This window comes from Natrix helvetica, assembly GCF_964273705.1.
Source record: "Natrix helvetica genome assembly, chromosome: 2".
NCBI lineage: Eukaryota > Metazoa > Chordata > Lepidosauria > Squamata > Natricidae > Natrix > Natrix helvetica.
In genome coordinates, this window is record NC_138552.1 from 137,079,187 (window position 1) to 137,105,632 (window position 26,446).

General features: G+C 39.1%; 1 protein-coding gene across 3 annotated transcripts in view; it reads left to right on the forward strand.

Moving 5' to 3' along the window:
- Positions 1-26,446, forward strand: part of RANBP17 (RAN binding protein 17) — a 195,032-nt gene that overhangs the window by 27,849 nt on the left and 140,737 nt on the right. For all 3 annotated transcript variants that reach the window (XM_081944687.1, XM_081944686.1, XM_081944685.1), the window contains exons 13-14: positions 6,038-6,143; positions 7,241-7,376. In XM_081944687.1, the coding sequence (XP_081800813.1) occupies positions 6,038-6,143; positions 7,241-7,376 (242 nt within the window). The remainder of the gene's footprint in view (positions 1-6,037; positions 6,144-7,240; positions 7,377-26,446) is intronic.

Here is a 26,446-nt window from a genome sequence, read left to right on the forward strand (position 1 = left end):
AGTCCTTCAAAGAGCCGGAATAAATAAATTATCATTTATTCCTCTTACATCCATGTTGCAATCGCTCATGTGCCAGATTATTACCAGATGGATCCATAACTCAGCCCTGTCATGGCTTTGGTCAGTTAAGACTTTCACACAACCCTTTTTAGTAAGGGAAGATTTAGATCAGGGGTGTCAAACTCGTGTTGTCACAGAGTCATCATGTGACGTATCGTGGCTCCCCCCCCCTTTAGCTAAACTGGGCATGGGTGTGGCCAGTGAATGATGCATCCAACCTGATTTTGACAGCCCTGATTTAGATTATCAACTGTCATTGCATTCATGCTCATACAGCATTCCCTTCTAGAGTAAATATAGTGAACATAGGCTTAACATAGTATCAAATTAACTTTAGTGTGAAAAATGTTTTAGATTTAAGAGTTTTCCATTTTACAATGACGTAAGGGGAAAAGTGGTGAATGACAACAAAAGTGGCATCAATATATAACGGGTAAAGGCTGCTTCATTCCAGGCTGGCCAGGGCAGGCCTGATGATCAGAGACAGCCTTAAACTAACAGAAATGTTACATGACAAACACCCTTATATTCCAAATGCTACACTGAAAGAAAGGAAGATATATTTTCTCCTAGGTTGTTCCCCCACTCAGAAATAATGCTGTTATGTAAACATGCATTAATACCTCTATTAGGGACTCATTTGAAAACTGTTGCCTTATCCTTCCCACCCCTCCTCGGTGTACATTATGATGGTAATAAAAATAACCTAATTTACAGAGTTGTAAGGAATTTTGAGATAATGCACGCAGAGTGATTTTAACGTTCATAAAGCAATATAGAAGGGATTATGATGATAATTAAAATGAAGATACATCTTTCCAGGATGATATTCATTTAGTTCTTTAAATAAATTAAAGATTCTGAATATCTTAAGCCCAGAAATTGTGTGGCCAAAGCCTAGCTTTTTCTCTTTTTTTCAGAAAAAAAGTCAGTTTTTGAATTACTATTAGAAATAATTTTGACATTGGTTTATATTTCTGCTAGTGTTTATGTAATATTCAGTTTCTTTTCTGTGGACTAAACATTTCTGCTAGCCCAGAACAATAAATGTTACCTCCCCTAGTTATGTACACTTTAATTTAGATGTTTAATGGCTTTTAATGTTCCAAAATAAGTTAATATAATATTAAGACCTCATTTTATTATATTGTCTTGCTCTTTGTATCGATTGTGATGCAGTCATGGTTTGCTAAAACAATAATCCCCAAGAAATGGGTCATTAACAGTAGTTAACGATTACTTGTGATCTATGGTAATGACTGATTTCTTTGGGATTATTGCTGTTATAAAACATAATTACAGATTATTACTGCAATAATTATTTTGGTAAAGAAAAAATATTCTCCTTTAGCAGCTGGAAAAGAGCAATACTGAATGTTTTGAGCAAAGAAGTAAGCACAAATGCGAAGGAAAATGAATTTTATTTTGTGTGTACAGGGACCAACTCAAGATTATTAGTGAAATACTCTTTGTGCTGACAGAAGTACTTTTGAGTTTAATGTTACATTTTGGAGTGGTTATCAATCCATGTTATGGCTTTCTCAATTACAGTATTCATACATTCATATATGGTGAAATTCTGGAATTGTTACTGGTGAAATATAGAGTTTCTAAGCATCTAATATCATTTGACTGTTGTCAATAAAATTGCCAAATTTTATATTATTGTTTGTCATATTAGATACATAGATCTTAAAAATGCTGAATTCTGAATACTTTATTTTGCTTTGTTTAAAATACTTCTAGGCTTTTGTCAGTAGCTCAGTGGGGTTAATAATAAAGCAGCAATAATTGCAGGAATTTTAAAACTAAAACTAGTCAGTTGTTAATATCATCCAATGGCTTTCAAAATCATTATGGGAATATGGACTTCTTTTACTTAGGCAAGTGATTCAGGAGTTTAGGAGCCAGCAGATTATAACAAACTGTCTTTTAACTCAAAGATGGTGAACCTTTTGTGCTCAATGTGTCAAAAATTCAGAAAATGCCTATCTTGGCTGCTGGCATGACTTTTACACACAGAGACATAGTCACACACAGACACCAGAAAAAAGAGGCACTCTTTTGTCTTTCTACAGACTCTCTCCCCTCCCTCCCCTCTGGATTCTCCAGAAGCTTTGCAAGTTGTGTAACAGGTTTCACACAATTTTTGGATGTGAGATTTTTGGCATTGCCCTCTTGATTCGCAGAAGATCCTGGGGCTTCTACAGACCCTCCAGAAGTTCTCCAAGAGGGCCCTGGTGAGTCCTGTGGAGCCTCAGAAAATTGCATGAGAATGCTTGTGTTATTTTCAGATGCCTCAGAAGCTGCTTAAGAGCAAAGCCCTATTGCGCAACTTCCAAAGGGTCTGGAGGTCTAGCATGTCGCCAAAAATGGTATAGTGTATCACCTGTGACATGTGTACCATAGGTTCACCATTAAACTCAAACTCAACCCCTCCAAGACTGAGTGGCTGTGGCTTCTGGCACCTCGGTTCAGCCAGCTGACTCCATCGCTGGCCATAGGGGACGAGCTACTGCCCCCTGTGGAACGGGCGCGCAATTTGGGCGTCCTCCTAGATGCCCGGCTGTCAATGGATGACCATGTGGCAGCCGTGGCAAGGGGGGCGTTCCACCAGGTTCGCCTGGTGCGCCAATTGCGCCCCCTACTGGACCGGGATGCCCTACGCACAGTCACTCATGCGCTGGTGACGTCTCGCCTAGATTACTGTAATGCTCTCTACATGGGGCTTCCCTTGGGACGCGCCCGGAGACTGCAGCTAGTCCAGAACGCAGCCGCGTGGGTTATCATGGGGAGGTCTAGATACTCCCACGTAACACCGCTCCTGCGCGAGCTGCACTGGCTACCTGTGGTTTTTCGGGTGCGTTTCAAGGTCCTGATTACTATCTTTAAAGCGCTCCATGGCTCAGGACCTAGTTACTTGCGGGATCGCATCCTCCCACATACATCCCTGCGGCCAATCCGCTCTCACAGAGAGGGCCTTCTCCAAGTGCCGTCCACTAGGCAATGCCAGCGGGCGGCGCCGAGGAGTAGAGCCTTCTCTGTGATGGGCCCAACCCTCTGGAATGACCTCCCCCCCGACATTAGAACCACCTCGGACTTCCGCTCCTTCCGTCAAAAATTGAAGACTCATGATTATAAATGTTACATCTATGAACTCCTGGTAGTATATTCTCATCTGGTTATTTTAAGGGTAATGTTTTAGTTTTAATTGTTTTTAGGGCTCTTAGCCTCATATTTATTCTTCTGTACAGGACTCTTAATTTTAACCTCCTCCACATACATACATATATTTATAGCTCTATTTATATTTGTATTTTATCTGTGATTTATTGTGGACTGTACACTGCCCCGAGTCCCTTTTTGGGAGAGGGGGCGGTTTAGAAATGTGAATAAATAATAATAATAATAATAATAATTACCATCTTAACTGGTATGTTCTGAATCAGGGATTTCAAGATATTTTAAAAGAAATATCCAGGAACCCCCGTCAAGAGGTAGTACTAAATTCAATATTTCATTCATCAAGCATAGTTGTGCCAATTGGGTTTGGGAATTCAATTCTGATCGTCCCCACAATATATTAGCAGGAGAGTATGGAAGACATGGTCCAAACTATATGGAAGGCCCCCAAATTGTAGTACTGTACCAAGAATAAGACTTCTGTTTACCTCAAAGAATAAATATCTTACTGCAGATAGTAAAGTTGTGTTTTAACCTATCTTTGCCAGGTAGCAATAGGCTGAGAAATGGAAAACAGAGTTATCTCCTCAGTAATGTTGAACAGTTAACTGTCACTGATTCTCCTCCACTTTCTATTTTACATTTGTACAAACTATTATAAATAATTTTGTAGTCTTTTCAAATTACCATTTGAAATACCCCATTCTGGTGATGGTGCTCTCAGCTTTTTAATACTGTGACCTCTTAAAATGTTAAGTGAATTTCTGGGACACTTAAAGCAGGGGTCCCCAACCTGAGAGGATTGCAATCAGGCCACAAAACAGCCAGGGCATGCACACATCCCCATTTGCATGAGCATGCTGCATTTGTGTGAGCAGCAGGTGCGATGTATTCCACTCATGCAAATGGAGCTGTGCATGCTTGCTGGCCACTCGCACAGAACCTTCCCCTTTGCCCCCCCCCCCCCCCCGTCCACAAAACCAGAAATGTTGGGGAACTCTGATTTAAAGTAAAATAAATGATTTCGCTACTATTAGGAATGGACAAGGAATAAATATATCACTTTCTTTTAATAATTAAATTTTAATTTGTAAATCAAATGATATAACCCTGCAAATGTTTTGCATAAGTTGTTTCTAGATGTCAATTTATTTTGCTTGCCTTTATATTCTCAACCGACAGCTGTGTTTTCAGACAATTGAAGCCATTTTTCTTCACTTGAAAAAGTAAAAGATACCTGTAAAACCAATAGATATAAAAGTTCCATAGTTACAGACACCTAGAGTCGCTTTTGATGAGATGGGTAGCTATATAAATGAGAAAAAGAAAGTGTTTCCTTGTTTTAGACCTTCTTAGCACTATTGGTAGATTAGTCAACTTTAGCTTTTTCCATATCACTCTTTGTGAAAGGCTAGAAATTTAAAATAAATTAATAAAAATACTGAAGTTCTTGACTTGTATACTTTTAGATACACTACAACATTTACAGATACATTAGACATATGAATATTTCTTGAGGAGCCAAATTCAATTAATAATGGTTGACACAAACAAATTGCCCATATCCAAGAATAATTTTAAAAAGTTACATTTTGCAGAAATGAAAGTTGTGGAAATAAGAGTTGTGCTCATTTAATTCCATTAAAAACCCAGAATTTTATATCTTAATGCAAATTATAAAATTTTATTCATTAAAAAAAATATGGCTTTAATGAACAAAATAATTAATTTAAAAATAGATAAATATAATTAAAGGCCATGTCAAAATAATATTCTGGACTATAAGTAATAACTCAAATAATGCAGTATTGTTGGTAGTATATAGAAGTCTTGTGCCTGTGATGAGAAAAGAAAGAAAGCAAGCAAAGAAATTTGTAAGCTTACTAATATGCAGAGCATCATGACTAGGCATTTATTTAAAAACCACAGTTTAAGAAGCCTTCACTTAGGTCAGTAAATATAGTTGCTGAACTCATCCTTACACAAGCTTTCAATTGAAGAATGGTCGTTTGTGCAGAGGTGATCTTTTAAATATTAGGTTGCAAACAGAGATGTCCATATGGGGAGAGAGTAAAGGGAGCGAGTGATGAAAACTGTGCAATGTATGTGTGTGATACCACATGTCTGTAGTTTGTATAACGACTGGGTTGCTACTTTTGTTATTTTAATTGAAGCATTGGTTCCTGTTGCTGCCTGTGATTGGATGCTTGTAACATGTTAAAGGCTAATGGGTAAATCATTAGAGTAGAATGAATATGAATGCTCTTTCCAACATCTGTCAAGAGATCTATAATGCAGTAAAAGCAAGTGAATTGCAGTAAGTAAAGCTAGACATATGTATTGGTATTTTGATCACAAATTAAGTATGAGGAAAATAGAGTCCCGAAAAGAAAAATCCAGTATGCTTTTTATATCCTGTCTAGTAAATGTCCTTTTTGAAGGCTAAATCTAGAAAAGAAATTGCCAGAAACAATTTTTAAAAATTGTTGAATAAGATCAGTAGTGAAACAAAAGTATGTAATACTTAGCAGCAGTTTTTAACAAATAAAATCACAACCATGGAATTAAAATCTCATCTAAAGAATATGAGAAAGATCAGAAACTTGGTGAATAGAAATGGTTAGCAATGTTTGTTTTAAATGTTTTGATCAATAAATGTCAAAACTAGCCCATCCTTGTTTCCCATGAGTATCACTGAATGGCCTCAGAAAATTACCTGCTTCTTATTTTCATAATTTCACAGCAAATATTTTATGGAAAATTTATTTTATTTTTCATTCGCCCTGCATTCCAGGACGTTTGGCATGGCTTGTCTATCTTGTTGGAACTGTTGTAGGAGGAAGATTAACTTATACCAGTACAGATGAACATGATGCAATGGATGGTGAATTATCCTGTCGGTATGTGTTAACCGAATAGAACTATATGTCACACAAATAAAATATATTTGAATAAAATCATATTTTTACAGGATGGCTAAACAGCTTTTAAGCATTATTTTTGTGAAATAAGAAATTTTGCGAATGAGCCCCAATACAGACCCTGCTGAGAATCGATTTTCAAACATTACATTGCTTAAGATCATCATCTTAAGAAGAGAAGCAGAGTTCATTATTGAGCACACTGAATGAGATTTACTTTCACTTTAAAAGATTTTCCTTGATGCATCTACAGTTATGTTGGTACCAATGGCTACACTGAGAAACCAACAGAGCACATGCTATAATAGGCTTTGTTTGCTCCCATCATTCAACAATGGAGGTATTGAACATTGTATGTGTTCTTCATGAATTAATTATTTCAAAAACTGTTCATCATTGTATGGTATTGGCGAGGTGATTCAAATGGCTTTAAGCAAATGGTTATACGGGTAGGCCTCATTTAGCGAACACAGCAACTTGGTTGCTAAGTGAAACCATGATTTTGCTCATGATCTTTCTTCATCTTTCCTTGTTTTATAGACATGTAAGATTGTACATGCAAGGATTGGTCATAACATTAATTTGTCATTACCTTCATAAGAACAGTCACTGTAAAAGTAGTTGCTAAAGGAGGATTACCTGTAATCCATAAAGGAATGTTTACAGCTTTCACTTGTTGAAGTGCTGGCATAGATTCATGAGTAGCTACTCTAGTATTTAGCTCTCTACTATTTTTTGTAACCTATAGGTTTCTGGAACCCAATTCAGGATTGTACCTGGAGTTGGTTTTTCTGTGGATCAGGCAAAAGTTAAATAATAATGTATAAATGCTGTGGTAAATTCGGAGAACTTATGTTCCTTGATAATCAGAGTTTAATAGTGCAATCACCAAAATGTTTTCCTTAAGAGGAACTAGGCTATATATATTGGATGGATGGATGGATGGATGGTTGGATTACTTTTGGTAGAATACACGAAGATGTCATATTTAATATTAAGCAAAATGCCAACAGTTTTGTTTGGCCTTTTGTTTACATATCAAGGGTAAACATATTTTTTTCTGTTTTTCATTCCAGAGTCTTTCAACTGATTTCCTTGATGGATGGCCAGTTACCACGTTCTAGCAATGAGAAAGTAGAACTTGCAATACTCTGGTTTTTGGATCAGTTCCGGAAAACATATGTAGGAGATCAACTTCAACGCACATCAAAAGTAGGTGCTTTTCCTAGCTACTCCACCCCTTCATTTTAATCAGTCTGTTTAAAAATATGTGCATTGCAAGGCAGATTAGAAACATTAATCCTAGTCCAGAGTTGCATGTGCTTTTACACTCATGAAGAGTCCTGTTTACTTTCAGAAGGAGATAATCTGTGCTTACAGAATGAGATCTGTTTAGTTCATTGAAAAGAATGTACAACCTCTTTGGATGAAGGAGCATTTTGTAAGCACAGAAGCTGCCAATTCGTGGAATAGAATGCTGAGCTATTATGACTAGTCTGCGGATGTTTGAATGATGTTTTTTATCTTTGCAGTCAAGTTCATTTTGCTGTGCCGTATGTAAGGTTTTCATCAGTTGTATTCATTAAACAGTTTGAGATTTCATTACATTTTGTCTTTTATTTCAAGCATTTAAAAGGCTTAGTATATATTATGTGTCACAGTTGGATATGCAAGATTTATTATTTTAATAGCTCTGTCTGTTTGACAGTTACTCATTTATGTGCTTTTTACTGTATCTCACACATTATTTGGCTTTTTCTGCATTTTAAACAGGAGGGGATAAGCAAGATACGTTCTTTAAGAAAAGTGCCATTAATTCACTCTAACTTTAGGGGGAACACATAATATGAAAAAGCTCATCAGATGTTTCTGAGACACACTGAAAGAATTTTGTTTGTGCTTCAAGCAAGCCTTTTTCAAACAAATCTTTAACAATTTATAAAATGCTTCTTTCTTTTTTACTTATCTGCTATAGTAATCAGGCTTTCTGGCAGGCAGACTAGTTTGAAGACTCCTCTTCTTCTCTCCCCAGTTGCATGCACAATCATTTTCTTTGTGGGAAGGAAAAATAAATACAAGAGTAGTGGTTAAACTTGAAATGAAGAAAAATGTAGGTTCCTTCAGTCTGATGGATGGTATTTTTGTATGTGTGTGTGATGGAATTATTTTCACATTAATGTGTGCTAATGATCCCTTATATGCCTGCTATGACTCTTCCGTGTCACTGGTGATAGTGGGATCCATTCTAGATGGGTGGATTTTTGATCATTTGCAGCGCTGTCACTGTCCTGTGTGATTGAAAAACTGTACTATATAAGAAACGATGAATGATTGTTGCAAAGAGCTTCAGGAAAGCTTTTCTTTCGTGGCTTCTTAGCATCTTACACCAAGATGTTAAAAGAGCTATGCTGGGTGAGAACAGAAGCCCCGTTCCAGAATCCTGTTCAAAGTAGGCAGCCAGGCAAGCTTACCACAAGACATAAGGACAGTTTGTACCAAGGAACCTAAACAGTTGACTTTCAGAAGCTCATCTTGGTATTTTAGGCCATAGTGTTGCTTATATGGACTAATATTGGCTCATTATGTAAATAGGTTTAATACAAATTTTCAGTGAAGCGAACAAAAAGCTCGGTTATTATAAATCTAGCAAGGTGATTTAAGTATGGCATTCCAGAAATGGAATGAAATCATGGGGGGGGAGGGGGGAGGGGTTGACAATGAACAAACGTAGGACACAGATTCTCTTCTGTTGAGGTTCTAAATATTTTGAGTTCATTTTTTTAAATGTACCAATATAATATTTTCGTCCTATAGCTTAGATGTCTGCTTGTCAACCAAACATTTTTTTAATAAAAAAAGGAAGTTACATCTCCATTTTTCCTTGTGCTATAGCAGTATTTGTAGCAGCAGAGGGCATTATATCCCTGCAGTAAATCCTCTTGCATAAATCACCTGCATACATTTACTCATATTGATTAGGATTTATCCTTGGAAGTAGAAATTTAAAGTGATGTAGAAATGGATCTAGTAGTTAGGATAACAATCATTTATATGACCCTTAGATATTTTAAATTTGTGGAAGGATCCATTTATACCTTATTTTTGCAGCTGTGTTGGAATACTGTAGGGTATTAAATGAATTTAGGCATTTACAATACAATTTCTCAGCATGAGGGGTCCTCAGCTGTTTTATGCTGTTAGGTACATTTGGAATTTTGGGAACATGAATGCTCTTAAAATGGCTACTGTGGGCTTTGTTTATTCAGATAATAGCAGGAGAATCTAGTACATTTAACAAAATTCTAACTCACTAGAGTTCTACCTGATATCCCCCTAGTTTATAACTCACATAGAATAATATCTCCCACTTAACTTGAACCTGGCAGATGTGCATAGTGCTAAGCGATGCAATGGGATCAATTGCCCATCATTCTTATTGGCTAAGAAAGCTGACTGATCCCCTTTGGGCATAGAAGCATTATTGAAGATAAAGATGATGCTAGATGTTGAAACTTTGCTTTGCAGCATGCCAGTTTCCATTTTAAAAAAAAATCTAAAAAATGGGATCTGGAGCCTGGGAGGTACCAAAGCAAGTATCTTGGACTTATTAGTGCCCATCTGCCATATTAGGGATCCTAAACCCACCATATATGTTGAGTTACTCCAAATTTCTGTTATTTAATGGCTGTAAGAAATGTTTAAATGCTTAAATTTATTGCTCTACCATTCCAATATTCAATTAGTCAACATATTTGGTTTCCCCCCCACTAAATCCCATAAGAGTTTCTTCCCAAATATGTAATGGGTATTGTGATCTTGCAATGCATATGCTTGATTCATAAAATAGATCTTTAGTTTGTTAAAGTTCTGCATTTTATGCTGTCAAAACTATGTATGCTTTTTATATATTTTATTTAATATAATTATGTTCTTTAGAGGAAATAAAAGTAACAGGAACCATTAGAAGCTGTTGTGGGAAATGTCTCCTTCTCTTCTATGTGCTACATATTGTATTGCCATGGTTTTTAACAATGTTTATGGGATTGCATTTCAACACCATTGGCTCCCCAAGTAGTTTTTCCTGAAGAAGAGAAGGCAGGAATCAAATATATCCCATTGAATGGATTTCTCTGTTCAGTGCACTGAGTTTTTCCTTCCATTTAATTGCCTAATCTTTTATGCAGTACATAAATGACCTGGGCAAGGTTACTGAAGAAATATTCTAGAGTATTAACACTGGAGAGAAGATATTTACATTTGTCATTTTATAGTTGTCATTTTATAAGATACTAATGATATGCAGCAATGAGCACTTTCAGTGCTTTTCATGTTAGTTTTATCTGTTACATCACTACCATACTGTTGAACTGAATATAAAATGGTTTTTTTGTACTAATGAGAAGTATTATTGTATATGTGTTAACCTTGCTGTAAATCTGGAAAAGGAGGATATGTGGTGGTAGATCACATTTTAATTGAATTTATAAAATAATTTACTATTAGCTAAGACCTGTTACTATCCAACTACTATAGTCTTTGGCTATAACTTCTTCCATCCTTCCCAGTTCGGTAAAATGAGGACCCAGATTGTTGGGGGGCAATATGCTCTGTAAATACTGTAACTTCGAGAGGGTTGTAAAGCACTATGAAGCAATATATAAGTCTTAAGTGCTATTGCTATTCTTGTATGGTATGTAACCTTGGGAGAAGGGGTAAAGAGATGCCTTTAGGAATAAGAGAGGGTATAGCCTGCAGCTGCATAATGGATGGAGCAAGACATTCAGAAGGAATCCACCGTAATTTTTGAAGTTGTGAAGGTGATGGCAGGGGAATCGTACTTTCAGACTTGCAAGATTTTGTTAATATAGTTGTACAATAAAGTAGATTTGGCTTATTAGGTTGATTTTTCTGTCTGGTCTACCTAGTAACGCTGACACTTCTGCACTAGGCAAGTGTTGTGATCCAGCCATTTTTCTAAAATTGTCAGGCTTCACAACAGGATTCAACAGTAAATCACAGTTTTCCAGTCACTTAATCTCTTTATGAAAACACATGGCTTGACTTGGCAGAAGACTTTCAAACATAACTAGATTAGGATCTTTGTTACAGATAAAATTTAACGAGATGAGGCAGTCATGCAGTTTAGGTCAGCAGTTTAAAAGTTATTATATTATACCCTCTTTTCATTTAGTGACGTATCCTGATCCAGAAATTTTGTCATTAAGTGAAATGGTTGCTAAATGAACATATGCATAAGAATCACTGAAAGATTATTGGTTGCTGCTGTCTTGTTCAGATAAATTTATGTCCAACTGTGTCTTAAACTGTTCCATGCGAAAGCTTTTGTTGTCAGATGCACAAAGTTAGATTGTTAGTGCACACAGGAAGGAAGGAAAGAGGGAGGAAGGAAGGAAGGAAGGAAGGATGGTTGGTTTCCTTCAAGTAAATTTAATGGGGAAGCCTGCAGGAAATCAGAAGTCGCTCTGCTCCTATTCCTTCCTTCCGTCTGTCCATCCATCCATTCGTTATTCTGTTCTTCTTTTTACATAAAGAACATCTAAAACGACTCAGTAGGACACAGGTTGTCTAGTACTAAACTAAAAAGTATTTGGTGACTTGCAGTGGTGGGTTTCAAAATTTTTTAGAACCTCTTCTGTAGGTGTGGCCTGCTTTGTGGGAGTGGCTTGCTGGCCATGTGACTGGGTGGGAGTGGCTTGCCAGCCATGTGACTGGGTGGGCGTGGCCAACTTGTAAAAGGTTGTGAAACTCACTTAACAATGCTCTTGCTTAGCAACCAAAATGTTGGCTCAGAAACTCTGGCATTTGAAGCATGCAAGCTTTAGGCTTTGTGGACTTCAACTCCCAGAATTCCTCCTCTCGCTCTTCATCTTGATGATGTGCGGACGGGCGGGGGGAGGGAGCTGGAACCGGTTCTAAACGGCACTGTAGATTTGTGGAACCTCTTCTATAGAAGAGGTTAGAACTGGCAGGAACCCACCCCTGGTGACTTGTGATCAGTATGTTACATTAAGACAATCTCAACAAACTGATTAATTCATACCCTCTCCTGCGTTCAATGACTGAACGTTGTAGTAAAAGGCTATTAAAATAAATACCTAAAGTAAGTAACTTTAGAAACTGTTTTAAAATTGTGAAGAGCAGCAAGCATTCATAGGAAACCGCATATAATCACAGAATATCCATTGCTATCTTCTGTTCTTTGTCTACTACCACTACAACGTCTGGTTGATTGGCTAGGCCATCTGGGTCTGGAAATCCCACAGGATATTAGCTGTATTATTCTCCACAACATCCTGTGGGATCTCCTATATGGACTGGGAGTGAAGTGAGTTCTAGCTCACCAGACCTTGTCCTCTTTCTGGATGGTACACAGTCTCTGGGTATTGGACGTGGGGTAGAAACCTCCATACATTATGATGGTCTTCTAATCAGCAACCTCCATGTCCTTCTTTGGCCACTCACTATACCAGCAGGGTATCTGATGGCTGGCAAGATGTACGTGTTGATAGCATGAGTCTTGTTCTTCCCATTGAGCTATCTCAAGAACTGTCTTATCCTTTGGTAGTACTTGGGCATTGCTGTCTTCCTTGCCTCTTTCTAATACTCTCATGTGACTGTGTTACCAAGGTACTTGTAGTTGGTCTGTATGTCTGTCATCAATCTTAACTACCTTTTCTGTCTTGATTACTATCTGTCCATACTTCTCCAATCCAAATAGCATCACTGTATAGATGTATGTCAGGTGGATCCGTGAGTCGATGTCTCGTTCACTCATAGCACACAATTTGGTGTCATCCATGTAGAGGAGATAGCTGATGGTAGTTCCACTCCTGAACTTGTATTCCTATCCATACTATATTTTTATAGTATACTGTATATTGTGTATATAGCATTCCACAGAACAGGTGTGCAGCGTGGAAGTAATCTTGGACTCACCGTACTTGAAAAACAGGTGGCAGCTGCAGCAAGAAAGGCCTTAATACTTCTACTGTTGCTGATAACTTGTATGCTGCCCAATTATCAACATCTTTGGGTAGCTCTGTGTTGTGCACTGAAGCTGCCTTTTCCTGGACTAAGAGGCCCTACAGACAGTCACTTGAAGCCTTGGTTACCTTGGAATGCGCTATGTATGGGTCTGACATTGAGACCATTTGTAAGCTGCAGTTGGTCCAGAATGCAGCAGTGTGGGTACTTATGGTTGCATCACAGTATACCCATGTAACTCCACTACTACTTGAGCTGCATTCACACAGACACACACACACACACTGGTAGACTTACAAGCCCAGTTCAAGATGCTGGTTGTCACCGTAAAACTCTTCATGGCATAGAATTGGGTTACTTGCAAGACTGCTTATCTCCAATTGAATCTATCTGTTCATGAGATCTGACTGGTGGGCACATTCCAGATCTCTTCTGCTAATGATGCAACTCAGAAAGTATGTCTTTTCTGTTATAGTGCCTGCCTTCTGGAACAATCCCCCCCCCCCCCCCCCGGATTTAGATGGCCCCAATCTGTTGGCATTCTATTTATCTAAATAAATAGAATGTCCTATGGGAAACAATATATCTTGCCAATTCACTTTATTTTAAATGGGAATTAACAGGGGTGCAATTTTGTCCATTCCTTATAGCATCTCTGATTTAAATTAACCTGTTTTTTTACTGGATAATCCATATGTAAAACAACATCCCTCCCTAATTGCAAACCTTGTACACTTTTACAGTGCATTTGAAGTATCTGAATGTAGTTCAAACATTTCAGGGGTATAGGAAACCGACTGTATTCATTCCCCTTCAGGATTAAAGCTTCGTAGCTTTAATAGTTAATTATGGAATATATGAAACATGGAGGGTTTTTCTTCTTCTTCTTCTTCTGGGTTTCAGGAAAACTATGCATCATTTTTATTACCAGAAAGTAAAGGATTATTCTGACAGGTGCTGGAAATTAGCAGACAGTTTTGAAATTACATTGTGTGACCAGGAATTGGATCTTATTTTAATTCATCTTTTCTCAACTAGTAAATGAGGTTAATGCCATACATATTCAGCTGATATGGGTGAAGAAATTGATCAACATAGCTGGAGGGGAGCTTTAATTTATAGGTAAAGAGGCAGTGATAAATGGAAGCAATGTAGTGATGGTCACTAAATTCCTCAGCCATCAGGGCTTAAATAGTGTTAGTTGCTCATTAAAGGTATTGTCAGGATACAAAAATGGAATTGTGAAAGGAAATAGTCAACCAACCCCTTAATTATCAAAATACAGAAAATACTAATTATGTGTTAATTAGTTTTTCTCTTAATGTACTGAAATTGTTACTTTTTGTATAGCACAAATGGATAGTTATATCAACAATAAATAGGTTGTTTTAATAACTTTCTTGTACCTCCTGGGAAAACTGAATTCCAATTTTTAATATGCAATAATGTTTCTCTAGCCTTTAGGAGATGAAAATTATTAAGTAGCTTTATTTTTTTTAAAAAGATTTTATAGCAGCTTTGGGAAGAATTATTTCATCGTGCATCAATTATTTTTAATTGAACTGAATATTTTTCAGATTGCATTAAATGCTTCTCATTTAACTTTAACATTTAGAGTTTAAAGAAGAATTTTATCAAAAAAATGGTATAATTGCATCCCAGAATAGTTAAGAATGCTTTAAAGATGGTTGAACTTGTTTTAAATAGAAATTTTCTATTTCTTTCTTAATTTACATAAACAATTAAACTATGACATAATAAAAGAGTGAACAAATAAATAATACATTGTAGATCAAAATGCATATATGGTCATTCCTGGACAAGGAATGAAAGGAATGAATACAATAAAAAGATATATTGTGCATATAGCTTCATTCTCCTACATATTTTTATAGAGTTTATTCATATAAGTTTCTGTGTGCTTAAGTGAACCTTCTATGCTGTGATAATCCACTATTTGCTATGAAATCAGAAATTATATTTTTCAATTTAAATCATAATTTGAAGTTCTATTCACCAATGGGATACATAGACATGCGTGTTAGCAAATATAACTTATGTATATAGATAAATTTCTGACTGGCATAGATACATCTCATTTCTTAAGTGAAATACTGGTTTAAGGATGTGAAGAGATAATCTATTTAGCCTTTCTATTGGAATGATTTGACGTGTAGAATTTTGGCTGTTAAATGAAAAAGGTGTCCTATTCCAAATTTTGGTGCTTTGTAAAATCCAATCAGATTGTATACTTTCATATAATTCAGGCAAAATAGTCAGTGCAATGGGAAATTTCCTTTAATAGTAGTAGTCAGAAAATGTATATTAATGAGTTCGTTCAGAAATAAAAGGTTCTAAGGTTAATATTTCCTTGATGTACATTTATTACTTGACTCTAATCAAAGCTGTATGATAGCTTCAAAGAGGATTAAATATATAAAAGATATATTAATTCCAGAAATTGAGAAGTATTTTGTAGAAAGTAGCTATTGGACATACTCAGTAAAAAGCAGTCCTAAAAGATGATATGATTCAATTGTGCTTCACAGAATTGAAATGAATGTACTATATAAGAATCAGAATAAAATACCTAAAACAATTCTGTTTCTCTTTAATTGTTGAGGGATTGGATAGTGTAAAATAATGAAAATCAAGAAATATTTGCAAACATTGTGCCATCTATTTTCAAGCTACTGAGAATCTTGACCCATGAGCAATTTTAGCTGAGTTATACAGTATATGATGTTTGCTAATTAATCTATATCTTCTTCACTGGCAATGGAAAATATGATGTTTGCTAATTAATCTATATCTTCTTCACTGGCAATGGAAAATTATACAAGATATGACCTACTTGAGTAAAATATTAATAATTTATTTGCTATCTTTAATGTCTATCTGTTAATGGCTATATTAAACACTCAATAGTCATACCTTCCGTAGATAGATATTAATATAGTTTTAATTTTACTTTCAGGAGAATGTGCACAGTTGCTGACATTTACTGTATGTTTTCAGCAAGTAACCAAAACTTTTTTAGATTCAAAGGGATTTTACCTTAAAATGTATAATCAATGAATTGTATATTTGTTAAGTAAGAATAAGAAACTATACAAAAATTCTAAAAGTGCTATTAGCGAAATATTTTCAGTTTATCAAGTAACACTAACAAAGGGAACTCCAAAAAGCAATTAAGTAGGAACTTCACTTAAGAAATGAGTTTTTGTTTTGAAAAGGTAGGTTGCATTAAATAGCTAAAAAGGTCCCTTTTGCTTCTAATTTCATCTAATTTCTGCCACTACTTTGCTGCAGTACCATCCTGTTATACCTGAAGAATCAGACCACCATGTCAGTCTACCTGGAAGCAGCTAGGAAAGCGGCAGTATAGTTAGTTGTCTATTTAACAACCATCATTGTGCCGGGGATTACGATTATAAATTGTTGTGGTTGTTTAAGTGGGTCACCATGTGACTAGACCAGATTTTATGACAATCTTTGCAGTAGTGATGGTTAAGTGAACACCACAGTTGTTAAGCAGATGCATTTTAGCAAATGGTAATCCCTCCCCCAAGCCAGAAGTAAACGCCACAAGATGATAAAAGTGTTGAAAATTGCTATCATATGACCATAGGATGCTGCAAACGCTGTTTGGCAAGCACTCAAAATGGGATCACATGACTGCAGGGGATACAACTGTTGTAACTTGGAAATCCAGTCATAAGTAGCTTTTGGGAGGGCCCTTGTAACTTCTAACGGTCGCTAACCCACCGGTCGTAAATTGACGACTACCTGTAGCTCTGACTATTTCTTAGAAACTATCCTCTCCCTCCAATTTTGATTTATGTATTGCCTGAATAGCATTTTTAAAAGTGCATTCTACATCTAGTTTAATTGAAATAAATTATTTAAATGCTTGAACGTGTGAATTACTTAGTTGATGCATGGATGAAAGTACAAAGCATATATTATTAAATCTGTAATTTGAGCGTACTATGAAACATTTGAGGACCAGAATCTTACGTTTGAAATATGGGTGCGTTTGGCACTTATGGCTTGAATCAGCTGAAAGGTGTCTGTGTGTAAAATGCTTATATAAGTGAGCCTTGGCTTATTTTTTTTCAAGATATACTGTAGATCTCATAAAGGAACTAGAAATAAGTCAAGATTCTGAACCATATGCACGAGCTAAAACATGTAAACCACCAATGTACCTCTGTTGAAATAGTGGTCTCTTGCTTATACATGAATTCTTTCTTTCTTAAAACAAATGAATAAATCACAGTAGGCCAAACACAAATCAGATATCTTTAGTTTTTGTGCAGACAAGGCCTAGGGATGTGAAAATGATCAACAGGGATCGTTTGTTTGACCTGTAGTAATTGGGTTATAATAACTTTTTATGCACTTTATATGAAAACTTCAATCCCATACTAATTGAAAACAATATTGGATGCTACCCACATGAACACTTAATTTTGTTTATTATACAATTGTAAGGAAAATCCTGATTTTAGTGTCTTCTTTTGGCTAGACTTTTTAATAAAATGTACTATATCTATCTTTAAAATGCTTAGCTAAGTTCACTACTAGCTCAGCTTTATTTTGTAGCAGCTAATGAAGCCATATTATGTTGTTCAGGCATTGTAATTATTGAAATGTGTGTGTCCATTAACTGCAACGTTAGGCTGTGGGTGTAATTACTATCTAGAGCCAATTTCTTTGCAAAGCTGCATCTTCAGAGCTACAAAGCCATAAGCAACATTTGTAAAATAATATTGAAATACATCTAACAAATTGAAATGTTGTACTGTTTATATTTAGAAGATTGCCTTTAACTTGGTCCTGAGCAACAATGTTATCTTTTGTTTATTTGTGTATTTATTTGAGAGAGTTAGTATTTGCCCAGATAATATAATCACATGGATAGGTAGAGTTATTTCATGTGTGATAGTGTTAATAAATCCTGCTAACTTTAAAGGTGATAGATAGATGATAGATAGATAGATAGATGATAGATAGATAGATAGATAGATAGATAGATAGATAGATAGATAGATAGATAGATAGATAGATAGATAGACAGACAAGACAGACAGACAGACAGACAGACAGACAGACAGAGGGTGGGAGGAGGAAGGACCACTATCAGTAGTAGATGTTTTATTTTAGTGGACTGAGATTTTCCTTTGCTTTTATAGTTACAATCAGTTGGAAGCTATTTTGTATGAAACAGAGTTCTTGATGTAGTAGAGTAGATAGAGTATAGAACAAGGAGACCAAGATTCAGTTCCTCAGTTGAATATGAATCTTCTTAGGTGATTTGGACTAGCTGCACACCATCAAGCTAAACTGCCCCATAAAATTGTTACAGTGATAAAAAAAAAGTGTGCCTGGAGTGAAGGACTATGCTATTACCCTTCAGTTCCTGGAGCAAAAGTAGGATTTACTTTTCTTTCCCTCCCCACAACCTTTTTGTAATTGTAGATAGCCTAGTAGAGATTCCTTTAAGGCACAAGTATCAAACTCGTGTCGTCATGTGACATTTTGCCATTTGTGGACTTGGGGTGGGCGTGGCCTGCACATAATGCATCCAGCCCACAGGCCGCCAGTTTGACTCCCCTGCTTTAAGATGTCTTAGCTTGCTGTTTCCTCAGGTTCTAGATTCATTTTTCAGAACAGTGTAAAGTATTTAGGATTTTACCACTCACTTGTGTTGGTTGTAGGGTGGGATATTTTGGGGAATGTCTGGTGCCTCTGTTAGTATAGAGTCCCAATTGGAAGAGGTTTTCCCCTCTCTAATAAATACATTAAAGTATTTTGAAAATTGCTGTTGGAAATTCATTGATGAAATAGTATTACAAATTATAATCATAGCAGCAATAACAGCTATTCAGTAGGCATGGAAACACCTTGCAGTAATATTTGACTAATTTTTATGCCCTTTTTATGGCCCTTTTTAATAACAGGGAAATTTTAAGAAAATAGTATTCTTCCTCCTTGCCTAGAATGACAAACCATTCTCTTACCCAGAATATATAGAATTAACAAATCTGCTATAATTCTTAATATACTATTACTTCATGGTAATTGATATTCCTTATTCTGATTATTTATAGGTATGCCTTGACTTATGACCAGTGTTCGGTGACTATTTGACGTTATGACAACAAATGACTTACAACTAGTTCCTGAAGCTATGGCCGTTGTAGTCTGTGGTCACATAGTTAAAATTTAGGCTTAGCAGCCAGCCTGCACTTACAACCACAGATGTTTCAACTCTCCAGACCTACTTATCTCTCCCCTCATATATGCCCTTTTTACCGCCCTGCACAGTGACATTATTTGGTGGCAGTGGCAGGGCTAGGGAGGAGTAAAGGCCTGGGGTCTTTAGCAGTCTCAGCCAGCTGTCACTCAGGCCTCTACTTCAACTCCAACATTGAGAGATGCCACCTCAAGCTCCACACCACAGACAGCCCCCATCGTACAAAGTCCCAGTTGTTCCCACTTTTCTGCAGGCCCTGCCATGTTCAACTGACCTTCACCATTGTCTTCCTGGTGCTGATGAAGTGCACCTGGCCTGCTCCTATGCAAGTTAGCCACTGGCTGTATCAGGCCTTCTTGAGGCTGGTTGTGCCATTCTCTCAGTAGTGTACCACATCTTTCAAAGAACCATGAGAACAGAACACACTATTTGGAGAGCTGCAGGTATGAGGCTTTCTCCCTAAGTCGCACGTGGAAATTTTCTCACTAGATCTGGGGAAGATGCCCTCATGTGCATGGGCACACCAAGTCAGCAGTGGGGGCAAGAAGATGGTGATGGTCAACTAAGATGGCAGAGCATAGGATGCAGGGGACTTGGATTGTAGGGTGGTGAGGGCGACTACTGCTGGGGCATTTTCTGGGATGCTGCAGCTTTACAACACTCTGTTAGTGCTTCCTAGTCCATGGCGGCTTTGCCAGGCTTGGCTATTTGAGGCTTCCAGAGGTGACTGGCTTACACTATTGATGTTTCCTGGGCAAGGTAGCTTTGGGAGCTCCCTGGATAGATAGTTCTGAGCTGATTGATGCCCCATAAGGTAGGCTGCTGGATATCTAAAAGTCCAGATATGGGAGAATAGGCAGCTGTGGGGAATTGAAAGGGAGGCAGTCTTTTATCTTGGAAAAACTGAGGCTCAGGGTTGGGAAGGATCAAGATCAGAATGGTTTGGATTAGGTGGATCCTTACCTAATTTTCATTGCTGGTGAAATTTGCTTTATAATGGCAACAGGGAGTACTGGGGCTGCTATTGGTAAGGAATGTAGTCATGTGATATCACACACACACACACACACACACACACACACACACACACGATTTAGCAATGAAAATCTGAGTCCCAGTTGTGGTGGCAAGTCAAGAACTACCTGTATTTGTATTCAATGCATTATTTCTACTTGGGATTTTAGCCTCCAGCTAAAGTGCCAAGGAGGGAGCTGCTCGGTTAAAGTGAGGGCATATGGAGGTCTTAAGTCAGCTGCCTTCTCTGAAACAGCACCTGCCTTGTGAAACAGCTCTTGACTGATTTTAATGTAACTTTACCACTTGTTAGCTGCCCAGAATTATTTGACTAATTTGGGTATGGTAGCTATATAAATGTAGGAGAAGGGATGGCAGAACTTGGGAGCAGAGTGAAAAGGGGTATCAGCCTGGAATCATTATATAGCCATATGAACTATATCCAACCTTTCTTGAATGCTATTGGCCTTTATCTGTTAGTTGAGAAGATTCCTGTGCATAGGCATTAGCAATAGATCCGTTTAGTTAAATCTTCACAAGTGGACCTAGTCTTTAACACCTGACTATAAATTTGCTAACAATCAAGTAAATAAATAATAAAAGTCTCCAAGCCTGTTGTCTGCAACCTATGCAATCTTTTCTGATCATAACTGTTGAAAACTGATGACAAGAATTCCATTGTTGAGAGATGATAAATAGATGAAAATTACTGAAGAAAGCTATTTTTGATGGGATTTCGAACTTTAACAGGGATCTAAAACTTTATTTCGTAATCCAAGGAAAAATACAGAAAAATTCAGGACCCATTAATTGGTATGCCATAAACCCACACCATTTTTCCTCATCATTGGGCCCACTACAATTTTTGGCCAATTAAGTGAAGGCAGCAGCAATTCATGGCTGAAAGGATTGTGTTTAATTTGTGAAATAATTATATATAACATGGGTTTGCTCACCATAAGCTGTGAAGAAAGCTGTATGTTTGCTTTACAAACGTGTATTTAATGTTCAGGTGTACAAAATGGAACTGAGTAGAATCTAATAAACTGCTCATTTCAATGTAAATGTAAAAAGGTTATGGTATCAAGTTGTATTCTGCTCAAATTACAGAACATTACTTTCAATCATCAAAGGCATCTATTAAACATTCATGAACAATAACTACAGATTTTAGCAAAATCATATTTTCAGCAAAAATTTGTTATTGCTTTATTACTTGGTAAATTGCTCCGCTGATGGCATGTATAGATGAGTAAAATGAATAATTTCTTAGTTATGGAAAATCAACTAATAAAACTCATAATGGCTAATGGTGATCAATATAGGTTGGCCCATCAGGTATTGACCATGGTGTATAGAAGATTGCAACTTGGAACATAGGAGAACCAAATGATAATTAATAGTGAAGAGAAAAGAATCATGAATTAATTAATAAAGTGAGAGAAAAAAGTATATTTAGACTTTCATCAGATATATGACAAACTAAAGATGTCTCTGCGAAAGTGGAACTGATGATCATGGCAAAAAGAAAAAAAAGCTTGAATAGATCAGATCCTTGGAAGCTCTTTGGATAAGGATGGGACAGGTGATTGCTCACATGCCCTCCAGAAACTGTTCATTGTGTGTCCAATCACACTTGGCCGATAAACCTGTTCCGTCCTGTCCTGTCCCGTCCCATTCTCCATTCTATTCTATTCTACTCTACTGTACTCTACTCTACCCTACCCTACCCTACTCTACCCTTCCCTATCCTCCCATTCCTATACTTCCAGGTATCCTAATACAGAATACAAGAAAAGCTTCCTACTTTTCATCCCAACTCATATTGGGGTGTGTGTGTGTTAATTGATTCAATGACAAGGTGATTATAACATTTATACCATCTGCTGCATGACTGTCAGTGCTTAAAAGCTCACAGAAAATGTACTTAAAAGTACCTTTGCATTAATTATAAATCTCAGTTAACAATGATCTCAGTAATATTGTAATTCATAAGGAAAGTGCCTTTCATTCAACAATCTTGAATTCTAAATGTGATTAAATTGTATTGCTAAACATCTTCAGTATTTATAAATGTAGTGTCTTATATTATGCCATTTTTTATTGGACTAGAAATAAGGTTAGCATTTATGAACTATCATCAAAGAAGATGATACTTAAATCAATTATTGCTTTTTTATTATTTCTCCTGTGCGCTGCTTGGAGAGTCCAAGCATGGGTTAACACAGCCTAACTGCCCTAGGACTGACTGAGTTTTTTCCTTGACCACGCCCCCTTTGCCTCTGGCAGGTCAGTTTTAAAAACTCAGTCCGCCCGATAGGACTGTTACAGGGGAGTTCCTCAGTTAGGCTTTTTGCTTGGACTCCCCACATCAGAGCATAGGAGAATTCTTGACCATTTCACTATTTGGAATCAGCTAAAACATTTAATGACAGCTTCAGGAGGTCTGCAATTCCCTTCCTCTGCTGCATGTAAGCCAAGGAGGGAGGTTTGAAGCTTGTCCGGCTTCAGCCAGCGAGCGGAATCGGTGCGGGGAGAAACCCAGCTGTTTGGCGCTGGCGGATCGCTTTCTAAAGCCGTGGAAGCCTTTTCGGACATTTCGATGTCCTAACGGCTTGCAAATTCTGCCCGGCAACAGCGGCGGCCATTTTAAGCCTTTCGCGCCCTTTTCTCCACTTCGGGGAGGGTTGCCTTGGTTACTGGGGCTGCGCGCGCAGCGGCGGCCATTTTAGAGCACCAAATTGTCTCACGATTCAAACGGCAGCAGTTACAAGCCTCGCAGTCAGACCTCGACAGCAGCAGCAGCAGCAGCAACGCTTAGTGACTGAGAGGCCTTGTCCGGGGCTCTGGCAAGGCCGAGTGATTCGGAAACAGTCTTTTCGATCTCCAAGGCAGGGATTTCGCCGGCTGGCTTCCCTTGCCTATTTCAACAACCGCGGACGTTTCTTGGCCGTCTGGCTCGTCCTAGCGGTGCCCTCCAAATCCATCCAGCCTTCCTGTGACTCCTGAACACCAATGGCAGACGAAGGTTTGGAGGTGCAGGCTGGGCCCTCTTCCAAGAGGCCCAGAGTGGAGCCCCCCCCAAGGGAAACAAGGGAGGGAGAGGCAACCCTAATAGATCCCCTTCCCGGGCCTCAGGGGATTTACCCACCAGTAGGGAGGGAACCCGTAGAGGCCATACCTCACAAGCCCAGAAGGCCAGCAGGTCCCCAGACCAGGAGGAGACATGGGCAAGGCCTCATTCTCCCCAAGGGAAGGTTCAGGATCAGGATTCTCCCCACCAGGATGGCTCACCCCCATCAACTGGGGGGATTTCAAGGGACTCCTCCCCAGATGCTTCCTGGGGCTACCCTGATTCCCCCAGTTCTTCTGTTAGGGAAGAATTGGAACCATGTCAGGATATATTTCAGAGGGAGGAAAGGAGAACCTCCAAGGGCTCCAGGGGACGCCCGAGAGAGGACAAAGGTCCCGCCTTATCAGCTGAGATGAAGGAGGTAATAGCTAAAGCTATCTCCCAAGGCATAGCTGATGGACTCAAACAAAAAGAAGCCGGTCCTTCTGGCACTCCTAAAGCCAGGGCGACCCCTGCTCATACAGGAGACCAAGCCCCTGCTTCTCCTGGCACCTCTATTGCCACGGAGGACACAGGATTGGAGGAGGGGGAAATTGATGACTTCGAGTTATCGGAGGATGAAGACCTTCCTCCTGATAAACCGGCCTTTACAGGGCTATTCAAACCATCCCTGTTTAAATCGATCCTTCATAAGGCCAAAGCAGCCACTGACCTTGGCTCCACTCCCAAGAGTGCTTCGGCCACTCCTCCTCCCACTAAGGATCATAAGGAGGGCTTATTCCAGGAACCTACCCCTACCCAGGAACTGATTCCTGTTCCGGATTTATTCCTGGACGTAGTCCAAAGGCAATGGGTCCAACCTGGTACCCTGACCAATCCCAGCGGGGGGGACAAATCCCTCTACGCTGTAGAAGACAAAATGGATGAGGTGGATGCCCCGGTGGTTTCTCTAACTTCTACTTCTAATCTTCCAGCAGATTTACTCGAAGGGCTCAAGGCCGAGGACAAACGTTCAGAGAAGGCGTGCCACAAGACGCACCAGGCGGCTGCCTGGGCCATTAGAGCATCCACCTCGGCATCATTCTTCACCAGGGCTTCTCTTCTTTGGCTACGACAACTCAGGTCCAAACCCCCCACAGCGGGTTCTAGATGGCGGCATGACATCAATAAGATAATAACCGCCGTAGAATACTCAGCGGATGCCTCCCTTAATGCGGCCAAATTCGCATCTAGGGCTTTGGCATCCAATGTGACATCACGTCGCCTGCTGTGGCTCCGCCACTGGCAGGCTGATATGAAAGCCAAATGGAAGCTAGCTTCCGCCCCATTTAAGGGAGGGCAACTATTCGGGGAGGCCCTGGAGAAGTTTGTCATTGAAACTAAGGACAAACGTAAAATTCTCCCGGCCACCCTGAAGAAGACCGAACGTAAGGTTTTCAGGCTCATTCAGGAGACAGTCCTTTAGAGCGCAGGATAACTCTCAAGCTTCCGGCTCTAATTCTTCTTATCAGAGACCATTTCCCCAGACAGGAGACAGGGGGCAGGACAGAGCAGCTTACGGGTCCAGAGGAAGGCAACAACAACAGCATTCCTTTCGGAAGCCATTTCGTGGGGGATCCAATTCCCGACAGTTTCGTAGGGGGAAGTGACCATCACAGGGGTCCTCCCAGATATACGCCGACAGGTGGGAGGAAATAACATCAGACACTTGGGTCCTCAACACCATCAGGAAGGGCCTAGTGCTGGAGTTTCTATCCTTCCCTCAACGAAAATTTATCCGTTGTCCCACCCCCAAGAATCCCCAAAAGAAAGAGCTCATGCAGAAGGAGATTCTCCATCTGCTCGACATCAGGGCCATAGAACCTGTCCCCAAGGAACAGGAAAGACGAGGATATTATTCCATCCTCTTTCTAGTTCCAAAGAACTCAGGGGGGTGGAGGGCCATCTTGGATCTAAAGTGCCTAAATCAACATCTGGCATACAAAAGGTTCAAGATGCAGTCCCTCCACTCCATCCTGGCTTGCACTCGACAGGGGGATCTCCTCACATCGATAGATTTGAAGGAAGCTTACCTCCATGTCCCCATTCACCCTGCCCACAGAAGGTTCCTGAGGTTCCACTACGACGGGAGGCACTATCAATACAGGGCCCTGCCCTTCGGCCTCTCGTCTGCTCCCAGGACCTTCACCAAGATCTTGGCAGTGGTGGCGGCCCACCTCCGAAACCGACCAATTCGGCTAGAGTGTTATCTAGACGACATAATAATTCATTCTTCCAACCAGAAGCAGGCCCGAAGGGACGTTCAGGTGACCATACGGACCCTACAACACCATGGGTTCTCAGTGAACTTGCAGAAGAGTCACCTAGAACCGACCACTCGTATCCAACATCTCGGCGCCATCATTGACTCCGTCTCCTGCCAGGTATTTCTGTCTCAGGACAGAATGACGAACCTCCAGAACAAACTTCGTCTATGCAAAAGTCCCAGGTCAGTGCCGATTTTACAATTATCCCAGCTCCTGGGCATCATGATCTCTTGCCTAAAGGTGGTTCCCTGGGCTCGACTTCACGCAAGAGAGCTGCAATGGTTCCTCCTGCCAATGCAGAGGTCAAGGGACAGCAACTCGCTGCGGCGCGTGAAATTGCCGCCAAAAGTACTTCGCTCCCTGAATTGGTGGAGCACAGCGGCGGTCAGGAAAGGGTGCCTTTTCAAGGAGCCCGAAAGGCTGGTTGTAACAACAGATGCCAGCCTACAGGGATGGGGAGCGCACTGCCAGGGACATCTTGCGCAAGGCAAATGGACACAGAGGGAGGCGGCCCACAGCATAAACTGGCTAGAACTGAGGGCCGCCCGTCTCGCTCTACGTCATTTTGCGTCTCAGATTGTGGGCCATCATGTACTGTTGTTAACAGACAATGTTGCCACAA